The sequence below is a fragment of the Ambystoma mexicanum genome, chromosome 1p, assembly GCF_040938575.1.
Source record: "Ambystoma mexicanum isolate Mex_15411 chromosome 1p, UKY_AmexF1_1, whole genome shotgun sequence".
Lineage (NCBI taxonomy): Eukaryota > Metazoa > Chordata > Amphibia > Caudata > Ambystomatidae > Ambystoma > Ambystoma mexicanum.
Window position 1 is genome coordinate 198,808,206 of NC_090921.1, and position 17,771 is coordinate 198,825,976.

Here is a 17,771-nt window from a genome sequence, read left to right on the forward strand (position 1 = left end):
CCCACTCCTGCCCACAACAACTACTACAAACCAACTGATACAAACAGAATTACTATAAGATTATTTCATGCCCTAGCCAGTGACATTGAGTGGTCGATTCTGAGCTCATGATAAAAAGAGTTTGGAAAAACAACATTCTCCCTTCCAAGTTTCCAACACCACCATTCTGAAGTGAGTGGAAGTATTCGAGGGGAGATGCCAAACTTTCCAGCAGCAAAAGCTGTTAAAATCACACTTTGTAGGGGAAACATGTGCTTCAGTGACATTGCAAGCATTTCTTAATAGACTGACACTTTTCTAATTTAAGAAAGTTTTCTTAAACTTTAATTAACTAGAAAAGTGTTGTTGCAGTCTAAGAAATTCTATGTTTACAAAGAGGAAAAATGTGCAGCAAAGGTTAACGGCACCTCAGAGATGTCGTTTTTTTTTTTTTAATTGGGTTTTATTGATTTCCAAAGGAGATATTACAGTTTTCAATGCTAACATAGTAAAATAACCTTGACCAATTTTTGGGCACATTATCTGCATCGAATGGGGCGGTGTGAGGGGGATGCCAGTTTTACCTCCATTTGTCGTTGCTTGGTGAGTGTCCACTCGTGGTTGTCAGTGGCCCCCAGGCAGCCCAGTATCCGTCATTGAGTACACCCGTGGAAAGGCAACCAGAAGACCAAGACGGGTTTAGTGTTGGGTGCCCGGAGAGGCATTCATACATCTGTATTTCCTAGAGCCGTGCATCTTCTTTCTTCGCCGGCCTTTAGTGTGCCATTCGTTGGCCTCGGGCCTTTTCCCGTTCTGAGTTGACTCCTCCTCGTGGGCCCCCAGTAGATCGGCAATGCAGCACTGAATATCCTTTTCAGAGGGCCTCATTCCGAGTATGGAGGTAGTCATGGTGCTATTTGGGCCATGACTACCTCCCATACTGGTACCGACTCCGACCTGGCTCAATGCGAACTTACCGGTGTGGTCTGACCTTTACGGGACCGGTAAGTTCCCATTGAAATAGGCAATCCCCATTCCCATTTGAGCCCCCATAGGGCTCAATGGGAATGGGGTGGGAGCTAATAATGATACCGCAATTTGCGGTACCGTTATCTGCTCCCTGGTCCATTTGCGGCTCCCGCTAAGGGCGCCTGGTAAATCCAGGCGCCCACAGCGGGACACGCTAAGGGAACTCGGAATAGGGCGCAAAGGGTTTACCGGCGTCCTTACCAGTGCCGGTAATCCCTTTGCGCCCAACTCAGAATGAGGCCCTGAGATTAGTTTTACGACGTTGCCCTCCCACTCGAAGGTAAGTGAGAAGGGGTATCCCCAGCGGTATCGCACATCCTTTTCCTTTAGCATTTTGGTGAGTGGAAGACATTTTCTCCTCTAGGTGTCGTATTTTAGCTCCCTTTATCGACATGGTAAAGTAGTGCTGCTGGGAGAAGAATCCCCTCCATGTGACTGCCCTGCATTCCTGATGGTTGCTAGGGCTGTTGTCAAGCTGTAAATCAGGCTCATGCGGAAACTCATTATATAACAAAAGGGTATCCTACCACAGGAAAATGTATGACATTACATTATTCCGGTATGTCACTCATAGTTTAAAGGGTCTAGTCAAGAGGAAGAAAGCAGACTTAATCCTGCAAAAGATAAGTGCCACCACAGATACCGAGGATTTTCCTTGTACTTTCTGGCAGCACCTATGAATCATTGTTTCCAAGGCGAGTACGTTGCCACTGAGCTATCCTCCCGGGTCTGTCATATTCTGCTTGCCTCATGTCTGGCTGGAGGGAAGGATAGCCACTCCTAGTACCAGACAAAGGTTGTAACACCAAAGAGAATGTCTAATAAAATTGTAAAATGTGAATAGAGTTTAATGTGAACATGGACGGATATTAATAATAAGCAAACTATAAGCAAATGTACAGATTATTTAAAAACCAACATATTTACAACGGGTTTCTAAATAAATGTGTGTTTTTTATGAAATCAGCATGCCTTTTTTACAAAATGATGCAGGGTGTTCAACATGAATGTGTTCTCCCATATGAGGTGTAATAATTGGATTTATGAATTGCATTAGCTAGGGCCCAGGTCCCTCCCCCGACAAGCGTGACACACCTGCACTGCCCACCTGGCAACCCCCGCACTTGGGGACTGTTTCTGTACCCCTACAGTCCCCCTTCCAGCTCTTGACACCTGATGTCTGCACTTACCCATGCACTTGCCACATGCTGGCCGTCACTTTACTTATTGTTATTATTTATTCCAATATAATGCACTGTCCCTGCCCCCTTCCCACGCACTTGCGCGATCTTGTGACTGTCTTTTTTTAATATAATGGTTTTGTAGCTTGACACATGGCCTAGTAGGATCGTTAACCGTCCTCCCTTTGTTCCCCTCCCTTGCCTCGTCGCACCTTGAAACACTTGTGTATAGGCGCGTTATAAATGCCGTATCATATCATACCATTAGATCACTTTATTGCAAACATTTTGGGAGAGTTGCCCGACTGTAAAAAAAGTACGGAAATGGGGAGGGTTAGTATTGCCATAGTTGTGAGGTAATACATGCTCCCTCTTCCTGCAGTCAATTCTTCCCAGTGTTAAATAACTCTAGGTTAGATGCATTTGGTGGGATAATAGGTAGGGCCGTAGTGAGGGATGGTTCAGATGTGTGGTAGGCTATGTCCTCAAACTGTATATTCACTGAGCGTGGTGGTGTGACACAGGAAAGTGTGCAGATGGTATGCACTCCAGAAAACCTATACATGTCTGGAATTACCTGTACCCAGTTTGTAACCTGTATGTTACTTTGTATTACCAACACTAAGGCCCTCATTCTAGGTTTGCTGGTATCCTGCCGGTAATTCGAGCTTCATGGGATGGGATTTCCAGACTACCGGCAGCATTAGTACCGGTGCTGGTGATTCTGGCAATTATTTTCCGGTAGGGGCCTGAACTCCTGACAGGTCAGGCCAGTCGGGAGATCCGTGGCCCTCACAGGCAAACTTGAAATGTGCCAGTCTGGAAAAAATGACAGCAGTACTGGCATTTTGCAAAGTCTACAAACAAAGAACAAGCTGAGGCAGGGTGTAGACTTATAGATTTAGTAACGTGCTCTGAAACAACCTCAATTCTTGACGAATGTGTCATAGTAGCCTACACGTATGGTGGATGTTTCAGAGCACGTTACTTTTGTCCTGAGGCACTAAACGATATGGTCCATATCGTTTAGTGCCTCGGAACAAAATCACCAAGTGCAAGTTCTCTTCTTAGAATGCTATAGAATGCCACACTCTGTGTTAAAAAAGGACACCCTATAATCCTGGAGAGAAATGTGGGGACAGAGTTGAAAACTGAATGTAAAGATGAGCTGGTGGTCTTGTCCCTAATGGCATGCCCCAGTAAGGCGAAGAGGGCATGTGCTTGCACACAGGCAAAACACTAATACATCAAAAAGAAAAATCATAAAACATGTAAACAATACTAGTTGCAAGACCTTTTCTGTCAATTTAAACATTCCTGAATATTCATCTCATGTAGCAGACAGTACATAGGTCAGCCTCTACTGGCAGTATATAACTAGTCCTACATTTGCATAATGTCAACATTCTGGAAGGAGAAGTATCAGACAATGCATCCAGCACAGAAACACCATGCAGTACAGTGAAAAAATGCTACAGAGGTCATAGTGTAGGCACATATCATTGGAAGCTGAAAGTTCATATCATGGTAAAACAGATGACATCAAAAGTAGAATACACGTATAAACACGTGCAGAAGTATAAGATTGTCGCATCAAGCTGAGAACCTTGTTCAGGACTTCTGTAACAATAGATGGTTAACAGTACTAACTAGGAGACGTGTCGTCCTGATTGTACATTGTGTAGTCTTTCAAAGAGGGTTGGGGCATTGTGGTAAAGAGGATGAGAAAGGAACGGGGGTAGGAGGCTGACACAACAATTACGATACAAGAAACACCTTCAGTCCATTGTTCGAATCTCATCACAGCACCCCCAAATCGCAAAGCATGTGTTGGCAGTACAGCCCGCTGTACCATTCCCGTTGTTCATCTCATAACATGCACTATCGTGCTCTGCCATTCTATCTTGAGGTACCACATTCATTCGTCCATTATGTGAGAAGGCTTTGTGGTCTCTAACCCATGCGCTCTTTGCATGGGTCCTCGGCCAATGGTCTGTCTAGGAAGTCCTCAACCAGTGCTACTTCTCCACCAGGCATTTGCCGTTCCCTATTTGGTCACACTGCCCTGCCAGAGTTAATTAATGTGGTTTGGAATATATATAACAGCGTGTCTCATGACAAAAATGATATTTTCATAATATGATATGATATGATATGATAGGTTATTTATAACACGCTTAATACCCAGAGGTTTCTAAGCGCGGACCAGGGGATGGAACCTGTGTTGCTGCGTTGCGTTTTGCTTGCAAGGTGAGCACGTTCCAGCTGAACTATCCTCCTGAGTATAATAATATAGCACTCTTCGATTAAACTACTATAGAAGCGTCACTGATATAACTGGAATCTGAATGGTAAGTCGCTTTCACCTTTCTCTGCCCATTAAGAATTGCTTTGTATTCATATCTGGTCTCAGCAGGAGGATATAACATGTGGGGGAAAATATACAAAAAAGCAAAGCAGAGCTGGAGGACAAAATGGCAAAAACTTCCATGGCCACCATGTACTTGCCCTTGGAACTGAGATACGTGGGAATGAATGCGAGCCAGACGCTGAGGAAGGCCAGCATGCTGAAAGTGATGCATTTGGCCTCGTTGAAGTTGCCAGGTAAATGTCTGGCAAGGAAGGCCACTATGAAGCTGATGGATGCTAGAAGCCCAAGATATCCCAGCATGCACCAGAAGGCAATGGGAGATCCCTCATTACATTCAATGATTATCTTTCCGGGATTAGTGTGGATATTGTTAACCATGAATGGAGGATAAACAATTAGCCACAAGAGACACAGACATATCTGAGTTACAGTTCCACACCCAATGATTAGGTATGATAATTTGGGTCCAACCCATCTTCTGAAGTCACTGTTGGGTTTTGTGGCTTTGAAGGCGATGACCACCATGATTGTTTTGGCTAAGATACAGGAGACACAGAAAGCAAATATAATGCCGAAGGCCGCTTGACGTAGAAGGCATTTCTCTGGGGCAGGGTAACCAATGAAACTCCATGAGCAAAGAAAGCAGAGCATGATGGAAAGGAGCAGATGGTAACTAAGTGCACGGTTGTTGGCTCTGACAATGGGTGTGTCTCTGAAATAGTGGAAGAGTCCCAGTACAAAAATAGGGAATGATGATAAGAAGAGACTGATGGCTGCCAGGATGGCTCCTAAAGGCTCCTCATAACCGAGGAACTCTGTGTTCTTTGCAATGCATTGGTCTTGTCTGCTATTGGGCCATTTATCCCAGGAACAATGGATGCAGCTTATCGACTCTGAACAAAGACACAAGTAAAAAAATGTGTTAGGCAATTGTTCCAGGTAAAATGATTTATGATGATGAATTATTGACTGCAGTGGATGTATTTATATGTTGAAAGAATGGTATAAAAAATATTGTTAGCTACCTACTTCAACATTTTAACTCTAAACAGTCTGAGATATTAATGCATGGTTCTCAAAGTTTTGGGCATGAAAGGAAATCCTTATATCAAAAATGTTAATCAATACCCATACCCATTTTTGTAGGACCTGACAACTTTCAGCATGTTCTCCCCCAATCAATACGGACATTAATAACTATGGAATATCTGAGCTCCCTCCAACTGTTAGTTGTCTTCTTCATCTTCTGTGTTATCTGGCACAGCTTTTATTTCTATGCTACTATGCATTATTGTAATTTTCTGATGGCCATTATGGTCAAACAGGATCTGCTATATTGCACGCGCCCCACCTTCACCCCAACAGTCCCCTCTGGAAAAGAACATAAGACTGTGGGGTCCTGAATATAATATAGATATAGTTCTGAGCATCAAGACATCTTTTATGTCTGTCTGTGAATCTTGCTGTGGACCTTGAAAGCCCTTCTGATAAGGTGAAGTGTCACATCTTGAGCTGATCAAACTTTGGTCTGAGAACCTGCTTAGATTCCTTTGCTCAAAATTCACAGTGCCTGGTGATAAGAAATCGTAGGGCATCATTTAAATGGTGATGTTGTAAGGCTTTATGTTTCTTACTACAACCATGGACCCTCACTAGAGCTTTATCAGGCTTATAAAGAATGATCTTAGAAGGGATCTTTTATAGGGAAATATACCATTGAAATGTTTAGACAAAAAGCCTGTGGGACAAATTAGTTTAAGAGAGAAAATGCCTTTCTACCCCACCCATGATGACTTTGGACTCCAACTGCAATCCCACAAGTTGCATGGATGGCTACCAATTTCTCAAACTAGGGAGGGACCCATTGGAAAATCTTGGCACTGGGTGGCGGGTTGAACTTGCACTGCGAGTGTCAGTGAAACGTGTTGCACAGAATGTAAATGTCTTCCTCTTACCACTGTGGTTGGATATCTCTCCTTGAGGACACAACACACACTGGAAACAGCAAACAGGCTCTCCTGGTATTGTGATTTTTCTGAATCCAGGTGGGCAGCTGGGACTGCACACAGACAGAGGGACCTGAGAAGAGACAGTCAGAGTTCTTGAACAATAGCTCACCTCAGAATCCTAGTCATTATATCTGTGCTATGTCAGTACATGTCAAGACAACTTAAAACAAGTGCAACACTTTGCATTTATTTTACTGAATTCCATTTCAGTGAAATGGAACACATGCACATTTCACCCTAATACATCTTGCTGATTTTAAATGATTTTAGTTAGGTTTTGTGAGGTTTTATGTAAAGTAATTTGCCCCCTCCCTTTACTCTTCCTTGATGGCAAGAAGATTTGTCCCATGTTTGTGCTGACACAGATGGGTCTGCACACTCCATTTGCTGATAGCAGGCTCTTGTGATTTAAAGTGGGGAAAAGCCTGCCACACCCTCATATGAACCGGGATCATGTCATCCCTGTGAAGGTAAAAATGCTGAATACGAACATGTCGGATTTCGAAATGCACTTTTCTAACAACTATATGTGCGTGGTTGAGCGGTTAGGATTATAAAACATATAAGGGGATTATTGGGGCGGCCTGTGGTGTGCCCCCCTTCAAATAATTGGAGAAAAATGTTTGAAAATAAAATAAAGAATGTGACATTTTAGGATTCAACCTTATAGATTCACAGTGATCACATAGATCCATATGGCCCGACAGGACATGTCTGTCAAAATACAGTAATGAGTCCAACAAAGTACCATTCGGTCCTGTTGGAGTGAATGGGACAGCTATTCTAAAATATGGTTATGGCCTCCACCTGTCTGAGAGCAAAGGTTGAAGATTCCAGAAACCGCTGTGGCTGGATGTTTGAATGGAGTCTGGATTCAAGTTTGAATCCACATTTAACTGAACATTCAGGTAGCTAATTCAAAATGGCGGACAATATCCTCTGCAAACCAGAGCTCCCTTTTTGCTTTTTCTCCATCCATTTCCTGCTCATATTAAACAAAGAGTCTGTGGATGGAAATGTTTCTCTTGCCTAATCAACCCCTGCTGACAGGCTCCAAAAGTATTATATTGCTTCACCCCAGTTATTGATCTTAGCCCCAAATGTAAATGAGGAATGAATGTTAATAACTGTAAAACAAAAGGCATCCTAAGTTGAGCTCAACTCCCAGAATATTCCTATTCACAAGTGGTTGAAGCGCGAAAAGTGATTTTCGATAGAACACAATATGTTCTCGGATTGGTGTACATTCTGTGAGGAAGAGTGATTGATGACTTATCTTCACACAACCTGAACTTCAATCTCAGAAAGGCAGGTTTTAGTAGATTACAATGTGTACAAGCCCAACAGGACATACCTCTAGTAATGTGCAAACCATTAAAACATAAACACAAGACAGGCTGCTTTATATTTATACGTGCTCATAATCCAATTATGAGGCTGCTGGGATATTGTCAACAGATATGGCTGAAAAAAGGATATTCAAATGTAACTTTACCATTGGGAGGATGAATAAAATAAACCCTTTTCTACTGAATCACAGATTTTGTGGTAAGCAGTCATCAAAGTCAGAGGTCTCAATTCACAACTATAAAATACGCATTTCCCAAAAACAGACAGCATTTGCCACATCTTTAAATCATTTGCATTTTGCCACAATTTCAATTTTTTTAACATTATTTTTTATTGATTTTTCAACAAGTCAGTATTGATACATGTTACATTCACAGTACCAATCAATGGTATATCATGGTTACAGTTACAAGGCAATTATGAAACAGTGTACCAAATGAAACTTGTTCTTTTAAACCCCACTCCCCTTCAACCCCCCTCCCCCCGCCCCCACTCATCTTATCTCAAAGAAGAGAATTTAAGTTTCGAAACGACCCTAAAAAGGAGGGTCTTCAAAGTAATGTTTACACTATTGCACCAGTACACATTGCTCCACCTCAGTTGCCACCCCCCATTCCCATTGTTCCCATCTACACTATCTCCCCCTGCGCATGGGACATCATTTCCCCCACCACCGACAGAGCATGAATTAGCAGTTGCCGCAGGAGACAGTTCTATGGTGGTGGGGCCTGTGCAAAGAGAGGGCACTAGAGTAACTCGTAGTATGGTTAGCAGGGAGAGAAAAGAAGAACTGAAACAATGGGCAGAAATGTACATTGAAGGCAATGACGAGAGATCCGCGCTGAGTGCAATGTATGACTATAAGAAGCTTGGCGAACAACAGGTATTGTTAGAATTCATGGGGGAGTATCTTATAGATAGATGGAAGAAATTGACTGGTATGCAGAAGTTGCGGGATCTAAATGCATTTTCGCGTATTAGGGAAAGTGCGGCAGAAGTAAAAGAACATGTAGACCGGCTATTTGAATTTCCAAGTGAGCTTGATCGATTGCATGAAGAGATGAAAAGAGGGAAACAACAGGTGGTGCCATATGTCCAGTGGCGTTTTTTTCCACCGCTAAAACCTGTTAGTGAAGGGATGAAAATGTGTACTTGAGAGGTGAACAGATGGGTTACAGATGATACCGTTACTCCAATGGAAGTGCATGATACGTTTGATCAGTATACGGTAGAGATGCAGAGGAAGGTATTGCAGGTGATGGTCGAGTATTTGCAAGATGAGTGTTATATTTAGCTATATTGCTTGATAAAAGAACCTAAGAGGAAACATAGTTTGTAATTGCCCATGAGAGAAGTGCCTCCCACTTTTGTCCCGAAAGTAGAGATTGCTGCCACTGCAACGACTGACGCGCACATGATAGAAGCCCATTATACCGCACAGTACGTGCATGTCCCTTTTTCTAGACAAGAGGTAAATAATATAAAACAAACAACCCCTGATTTGAGGAAGAATCCAGAGGGATTCTATAAGGAGATTGAGTCCTATTTAAAATCATCTATTTTCACAATGAGTGATATTGATCTGTTATTTCCTGTGATTCTCCCGATAGATATATGGAAGCATATTAGGAATGTAGATGACATTGATGTTTTGGGTGATACCTGGGAACATTTGATAAAAGAGGACACAGACAGAAAAGATGGCGAGAAGCCATCGCCAGTTCTGTTAGCATTACCAGCGCGAATAGTACAGAAATTAAAGATTTTAATACCTAAAAAAAGAATTGTCTGGGACAAATTAACGGCATGCGTGAAAGGCAAAGATGAATTGGCTACTGACTATTTCAATAGATTTGAAGAAGTATTTGCAGATTTTAGTGGCCACGATTTGAGTACTGAACCCGGGAAGAGATTATTTGTTGACAAATATGTGAGAGGGTTGCTACCGAAAATTCAGAATTTAATAATGACATCCGAAAGTGCGTGGCAAGCAAAATCACAGAGTGAAGTGTTACACATGGCAAAATACTATGAGAATATAGTAAATGCAGAGAAAGAGAAAGAAACAAGAGACAGAGTTAATTTTAAAATGAGGGTATTAATGCAGCAAGTAGCAAATAATAACAGGGGAGGAGGGAATGCACAAATGAGAGGGAATGTTTCCAACATGCACGGAGGTCCAATTGGACTGAATCAATGTGCATATTGTAGAGAAGAAGGTCATTGGCGAGCACATTGCCCACATTTACAGAATAGGAATGGAAATGACCCGAGAAGGCAGAATAGAGGTCGCCTGGGAACACAAGGACAAAATTGAAACCCAAGGATGCCAGAAAATCAGAATAACCAGGGAAATCACAATCAAAATCCGATCCCAAATCAGCATCAGCAAAATATTGCAGGAGAAGGTAATGTTTTTGACACTCAGTCCAACACATACTACTCTGGCGACTTTACATCTGATGATTTATTGTTCAACTAGGACATCCCAAGACAGGGGTTGAAACAAGTATCTATTCCCTTTGATCAGAAAGGGCCCTACGTAGAGAGGAAAGTTGGGAATAGAGAGCACACTTTTCTAGTGGACGCAGGTGCACAGAAGTGCTCAATTGACCATCACTCAATTAAATAACAAGAATTTTAAAACGGAAAGAAAGTTTACCAGTACTGACTGTCTGAAGGTTTGATACATTTTCCCATAGCAATGAGCAAAAGGGACTGGAAGTGAAGTTGAAGGTTTTACGTCCCTTCAAAAAGTCAGAACAAGGTTAAAAACAACAGCAAAAAGAATGAGGGTCCATATGAACTAAGTTGCAAAAAGAGGAATCTTTCCTAGCACCATGCAGTCCACCAGTTCCGCCTAAGATGTTTGTTCACTGACTTTGACACATGACGTTTTGTGGTAAAGGAAAGAGCCACGTTAAAGAATGGCTTCCTCTCATACCAAACCAATCTGCCTGAAGTACTGACCTAACAGAGAGTGAATAAAAAAACAGTTTCACAGGGCGAGTCTGGACACGACCATACATGTAACAAAGAAAATAGTCCCTTAGGAAAATGTTCAAAACATGATTGCTGTGTATTTTGCATAATCAAGTAAATACATGTAACATACACGACATACTATACCCTCAGGGTGTAGTGAGCCTAACACATTCCCCATAAAATACAAAGTTCTGACACATAATACATGTACAAAGCATCTGGTGATTTATAGCAGACGACACCTTGTATTGTCAAGGATTACCAATAGCACAATCTACAAAGAACACAGAATGGGCCTCATTATAAGACAGGCGGTAGCCATGCTGGTAAAACCAGCAGGCTGCCGCCGGACTTGCAAATGTTTCCGGCACCTGGCTTGCAGGTAACAGACATGCCGGGCACAGCAACTCCGGCAGGCTGACTTGGGGTGTGCCGGTCCAGTAACACCGTTGCAGGTTGGCTTACAGGCACTTTGTTACTGGACCGGCACACATAGAATGAGGCCCAATATCTTTTTGCCTCTTTGGCATACTAAAACAAAGCAAAAAGTCGACACAGGAATGTTTCGGCCAATTATCATTTCGAATGTAATGACCTTCATCAGTACGGGTGTTGTGGAAGAAATTCCTGACTGCCTGGTCTATTTATCTATAAGAGTTGAAAATGCAGAAAGAGAGTGTTCGGAATATTTCTTATTAAAAAGAGCTAGGTAAATAGCTAGAGACCTGGCCCTTTCGGGACAGAAAAAGACTTACTGTGCTACATAGATGAGTCACAGAGAGTCTAAGCTACCACCAGTATGGACAGCAAATGGGCATACTGTTGGGGCAAGCTGATCAAGAGTCTTTCCCTAAAACATAAATATATTTACAAAAGAATGGCCTCCCGTGTAGTTTATGGTCACTTGTTACAAAAATTAGACTACTGGTACCCTATATGTGGGCATTCTAGTGTTGCAGGGGGTGTCTTACCTCGTTGTAAACTGATGAGTCCTACACATCAATTCAGTGTGGCAGGGGAACAGAAGCCGAAATCACTGTATTGCTATTGCACATTCACAGGTACATATAATATATAATATAATGTGGGCCAGGAGGTGTCTTACCTCTATTAAACTGTAATGCTGAGTGTGGCGGCAGAACTTCACTAGTCCAAGCACCTTCCCGTTACGTTAAACAGTTCACCTGTAAAAAAAGTGATACTCTGTGCTCTGTCTCAAAGTAAAGAAGCGCAATTGTGGGTCACAACTGTGTCAAATTTCTACATAATATGAGCTGTGAGGTGTCTTACATCTGTCTTATATCTGTCAGGCTGTAATGCGGCGTGTGGCGGCCAGACTTAACTAGTTCTCACACCTTCTCACTATGTTGTACTGTTGTCCTGAAAAATAAGAATGAGATACTTATACGCTCTGTCCAAGAGTCAAGGAGAGTGATTGAGTGCCCGTACTATAATAGAAAAACTCATGGGCTCCATAGTCCCGTCTTAGTCCTGCAGCAGCGTTCTGCCGAGGATGTTGAAGGGGCCCCTGAGGGACCCTCAAATGTGGAAACAAGGCACAGTCACCACACACGAACTGATACGTCAGACTCGAGGTTGTATTCCCAAAAGCTAGGGTTTATTACAAAGTAAATAGTCTCAGTTGGCCAACTGGTCTCACGCCCCGTGATTTGTGTCTAACAGACCTTGGGAGACACAAGAGAGTGAGACACAAACATCAGTTACATATATACAAAACGAACATCTTACAATCAGTAGTGTCACATCAAAAACTGCCCCTTGCACAACTCCTTTGAACTGAGCACGATGATTGACAATCGTGACGAGTATGACACCTCAAACATTTGTTTTAGCAACAGTTTGCAATTTTGTAAGGCTACAGACATAAGTCTTTGTTGAAAAGAACAGAATGCTTCTGTTCTCGCTAGCAAGCTGCATGTGGGGGGAGAGCCACATTCCAGGCCTTCCTATCTCCTAGTTTCTATTTGGGTCCTGGGGGTCAACTCGCTCTCCAGGACTCTACAGGGCTCGAGAAGGGGGGCCGCAAAGAAGAACATAATTCAAGCAATTTGATGTTCGTTACGAGTATTTTCACGTTATTTTCGAGACACACTGGCACCTGTGGGCTGATCAGGATGCCTCGCTGCCCTCTTTCAAGGATAGCGCACGGGAGGAGACCTGGTATTTCTATCAGGGTTGCTATGTTATGTTTCAGCATATTTCCCTTGGCCTTGCATTGCACACTGGTAAAGCAGAATATCATGTCAGCAAAGCATTTAGAACAGAAAGCAATAAGCAAACTTTAGAGAAAACAAGATAGCGATTTCTGTCACCTTAAAATGGCCGCACTTCGGTCAAGTTTAGGATTATGTATTACTAACACTAAGAGCATGAGACGGTTGGTCTTCGCCGAACATAGTATATTTCCCCATGATCAAAGGGTGTCTGTTTTTCTGGATCGACAATGTCAGCCAGCACTTTTGTTTTCGGGATGTTTATGTGGTGTCTGTTATCATGGCAACCCTGCATGGATGTCCCTGAATGTAGACAGTATTTCGGGGTGGCCATGTTGAAGAGGTCTTAAGGTAGAATAGGCACAACGAATTGTGTTATGTCAACCACGCTCCATATCTGGTGTATGCATGTTCATTTGGAAAAAAAGTTGTAAAAAAAAGGGGTTCTTTTCTAGTTGAAGAGGTGCCAGGAACATCTATAGAATATGCTGCATTTATGTTTAAATATTTGAATATGTGCGGACAGCCCAAATAATAAAAAAGACAAACCTTCCCATTTTAAGTTAGAGTGGGGTCCGGAGACAAGTGCACGAAAGAGGCTGCCGACGGGCAAGTGCCATTGAAAAAAACAATGGGAGGCGGACGTTGTCATTTATGAATGATCCTAGGGGTGAGTATCTTGTTTAGACCTGTAATCTCAGGTAATAGGATTTAGTGAAAACCTCACATAATAATAGCACATATTACAGTGCATTATAGCAAAATCCTCTATGCATCACAATTGAACAAGACAGAGGTATGTAAAATAAGCATGCTGGTTATACAGTCCATCATGCAGTTTCCCATGTCCATAGTGGATAGAATTACATGCATCATTTTAATAATCAATACAAATCAAAAAAGCCAGGTCGTTCATACCCTTGCCAGTCGGGACAGGAGTCTGGATCTGTTTATGTCATCTGACTCATCCCATTCCACATTGATGATGACCAATGAGGCTGCAAATGAGTATCGGCCTGGTTCACTCTCTGCTATTTTCCCAACGTGTAACAATTCTAAGGTGTCTACTTATAAGTATGGACAATGGAAAATTATGTGCACAGTGTGTCACAATTGTTGCTGCGAGATGTTCAGAAAGACATAATTCATACTGCTGCCGGCTCTAATAAGGAAAGCTCTGTGAAAATTCACCAATCTTTCAGAACATAGTCAGTTTTCACATGGCATTCCTTTACAAGGGAAGCACAACATACATTAACTATGCACTAATCTGAGCAAACCTCAATATGCAGCCTTGCTGAAGTACTTAGTCTTTTCCTTGGAGGACCCTTGTGTCCTCATCTTACTTGAACTCTCTTCTGCCTTTGACACGGTCAAACATGCCATCCTGCTCAACTGTCTCTGTGATATCCTGGGTATCACCAATCAGGCCCTGGCTTGGCTGACCTATTTCCTTTCTGATCGACCCTCCCAGGTCCAACTTGGGTCATTCCTCTCCTCTTTCTGTATCTCTACCTGTAGTGTTCCCCAGGCGTCTAACCTCTCTCCCTGGCTGTCCAACCAATACCTGGCACTTCTTGGCCACCGCATTGCCGCTCTCTGCCCTAACGTTCAGTGCTATGCGGATGACACCCAGCTCATTTTCAGTCTCCCTTCTGCCACATTTTCTCCGTCTCTCATCTCTGACTGTCTGTCTGCTATCCAGGAGTGGTGTGACACCAATTACCTCTGCCTTAATGCCAGTAAGACTAATATTCTCCCCATCGGCACACCTGCTCCCTCCTTTCCTGTCACTCTCTGGCCGGCCTCTCTTGGCCCCCTCCCTGCTCCCACCTGCAAGGCCTAAAACTTTGGGGTCATCTTCGACTCCACACTCTCCTTCTCTGCTCACATCTCCGATGTCTCTAAGAAGTCACACTACCAGCTTCGCCTCCTCAAATGTATTCTTCATTTCCTCTACTTCCCCCAGAAGTTCACTGTCTCCAGAGCTCTGGTTCTCTCTAGGCTGGACTATTGCAACAGCTTCTTTCTAAATCTGCCTGCTTCGACTCTCTGCTCTCTGCAACTCATCCAGAACAGGACTGCAAGACTTGCCCTTGACCTCAAACTCAGGGATCGTATCTCTCCAGGACTGAACTCTCTGCACTGGCTCTCAGTGGCTGCAAGAATTAAGTTCAAAACCCTCTGCATTGTCCACAAGGCCTTCTGGGGCCTGAAGCCTCAATACCTTCAACTCTCTCTTCCTAAATATCTTCCCTCTCAAGCTCTTCGCTCATCCACCTTCAACTCCCTCAGGGGCAGTCGCTTCTCCAAGCAACACGTTGGTGGTAGATCTCTTTCTTCGGCTGGGGGCTCCCTCTGGAACAGCCTCCCTGCCTTACCTAAAACTTGAGGAGAACCATCTCTGGTACCGGAAGCACCTCAACACCGTCCTCTTTGCTTCTGCTTTCTCTGCTCCTCTCCCCTGCTGAACTCCTGGCTGAAATTGAAACTGCACTGGTCAACTGGCCACCCTCTGATCTGAAGCCCAGGTCCCCTTCCCCATCAGTTGCACACTTGCACTGCCTCCCTGGCAACCCCTGCACTTGGGGACTGTTTTCTGTATCCCTACAGTCCACTACCAGCACTTGACATCTGATGTCTGCACTTACACTTGCACTTCCCACCTGCTGGCCACACTTTTTACTTATTGCTTTTAATTATTCTATGTATTTTTTACTGACGATTCCATGTACTTCACTGCCCCCTTCCTCTTTCCCCCACACGTTTCCCCTTCCCCTGCACTTACGCGATCTCAATGTCACCTGGCCTTGTAAGATCGTTGTCTCTGTCGTCCCACTCTTCCCCCTCCCTTGCCTCGTTGCCCCTTGAAACACTTATGTATAGGCGCATTATAAATGCCATATCATATCATATTGTTTCATCAAACACTGTAACCGGATCTATGTGATTATTGCGATGGCCGAAAATGCAGACTTTTTTTTAACCCTTTACACCACATATATATGCAGGGGGAGACCCCCCCATAACCCTCTCATATTAATATTATACTCTAACCCCCCCCCCCACATATATGTCATTTTTGGCCCTCGCGATTCCCAGGTCGACATTTTTGTATGATTCCACTGTATCCTATTTGTTAGTTGTACGTCTGTAAACAGCTGGTGAAAGGGCAACATGGCAGAAGTCTGCTTGATAAAGACCACCCATGGCATGTTGTGCTTTTCCCTCCTACCTCAAGCTTGCCCCCGCTCCTGCAAATGCTTGGTACCACATTGTGTGGGCCAGCTGCCAAAGCTCCTCAAAAATGTTGTTTATTTTACCCAGGGACCTTTATTTACCTTCGCCAATCCCGGCTCCATCTTTGTTGTGGTCCTCAGACTGCTTTAGCAAAACATGGCATTCTGAGCATTGCACTTTGCTGGAGCAGCCTTGTAACCACAATCATATTAGATTAATGAGTTCCATATTAAAAAGTGCTTTCATCAAGAGAGGTATGTGTGAAATTAGAACTGTAAAAATAGAGAGTAAGGATGATTTAAGCAAAGAATAGAATGTAACGAATGTAGGGCCAGTGTTAAGGGGCTACAAGCAGGACGGATTTGCACAGTATTGAGTCTTTAGATAGCCACAAACAGCTCAAAGAAGTTCAGACAAAGAGTGGGGGGGATAGTCATGTGGGATGAACGATGAATAGACAATGAAATTGGTGTCAGGTGGGAACAGGAAGGCAGTAGATAGGTAATGGAGGGGAAATTAGGAGAGTCAGTGGATGAAAAAGAAGACACATTTGTATGGATTTTGGAGAGGCCAGCGCATATGAAGAATAGTCCAGAGGGAGACAGTCATCAATTCAGGGGACAATCAAGATGAGAATACAAGTCTTAGTTGCCTGCAAAGTAAGAAATGGTTTAAGCTTGATTATGTTATGAAGTTGTAAGTAAAATGTGCAAGCAGAAATGTGGGCGAGCAGTCAAAGATCTCACCAATAATGTGATCAGAAGGAGTCATTGATCATTTGGGAGAACGAGAATTGAGGAGGGCAAAGGAGCGTTGCAAAGTGAGGTATAGGGACGAAGAGGATTTTCGTTCTGAAAGAGTGTAATTGTATGGACTGTGACAGCATCCCCTTTTCGATGTAGCAGGAAGATAGAGGCAGTAGAGCAGAGTTAATCCATAAAAGAAGGGATATTAAAGCGTGAGAGTCAGCATAGATGTGACAACTCAAATCAAAGGATTAAATACTAGAACAGAGGCTAATGGGACAAATAGATACTTTAACATGGCCACAGCCGTGAGACACAAAAACACAGTGGAAGGGAAAGGCATGAATTCCAGGCCAGGCACCAGGTAGGGAAAGGCATAATGATGAGAGAGAGAAGAGCTGGATATACTAAGATATAAGAAGGGTGAGCATAGAACAGACAGATCAACGTTGTTCAAAGATAAGGGTACATGCAGACAAATCAATAGAGAAGATAGCTCGAGAAGGCCCACAATGCAGGAAAGCAGTGAGTGTTCAAGGCGGAAACCAGATTGAAGAGGAGGCAAGAGCGATCAAGATATTGAGAGATTAGAATGAAGACAGCAATCCCACAATTCTCTATTCCTGCACCAAATTGCCATTGTCTCT

The 17,771-nt window shown here is 43.2% G+C and overlaps 1 protein-coding gene across 1 annotated transcript in view; it reads right to left on the reverse strand.

Moving 5' to 3' along the window:
• Nucleotides 1-4,551: 4,551 nt before the first annotated feature.
• The window catches only part of LOC138467290 (extracellular calcium-sensing receptor-like), a 131,958-nt gene continuing 118,738 nt past the window's right edge, over nt 4,552-17,771 (reverse strand). Inside the window, exons 5-6 of the mRNA XM_069607293.1 lie at nt 6,516-6,639; nt 4,552-5,453 (exon numbers count right to left, since the gene is read on the reverse strand). Of these exons, the coding sequence (XP_069463394.1) occupies nt 4,552-5,453; nt 6,516-6,639 (1,026 nt within the window). The remainder of the gene's footprint in view (nt 5,454-6,515; nt 6,640-17,771) is intronic.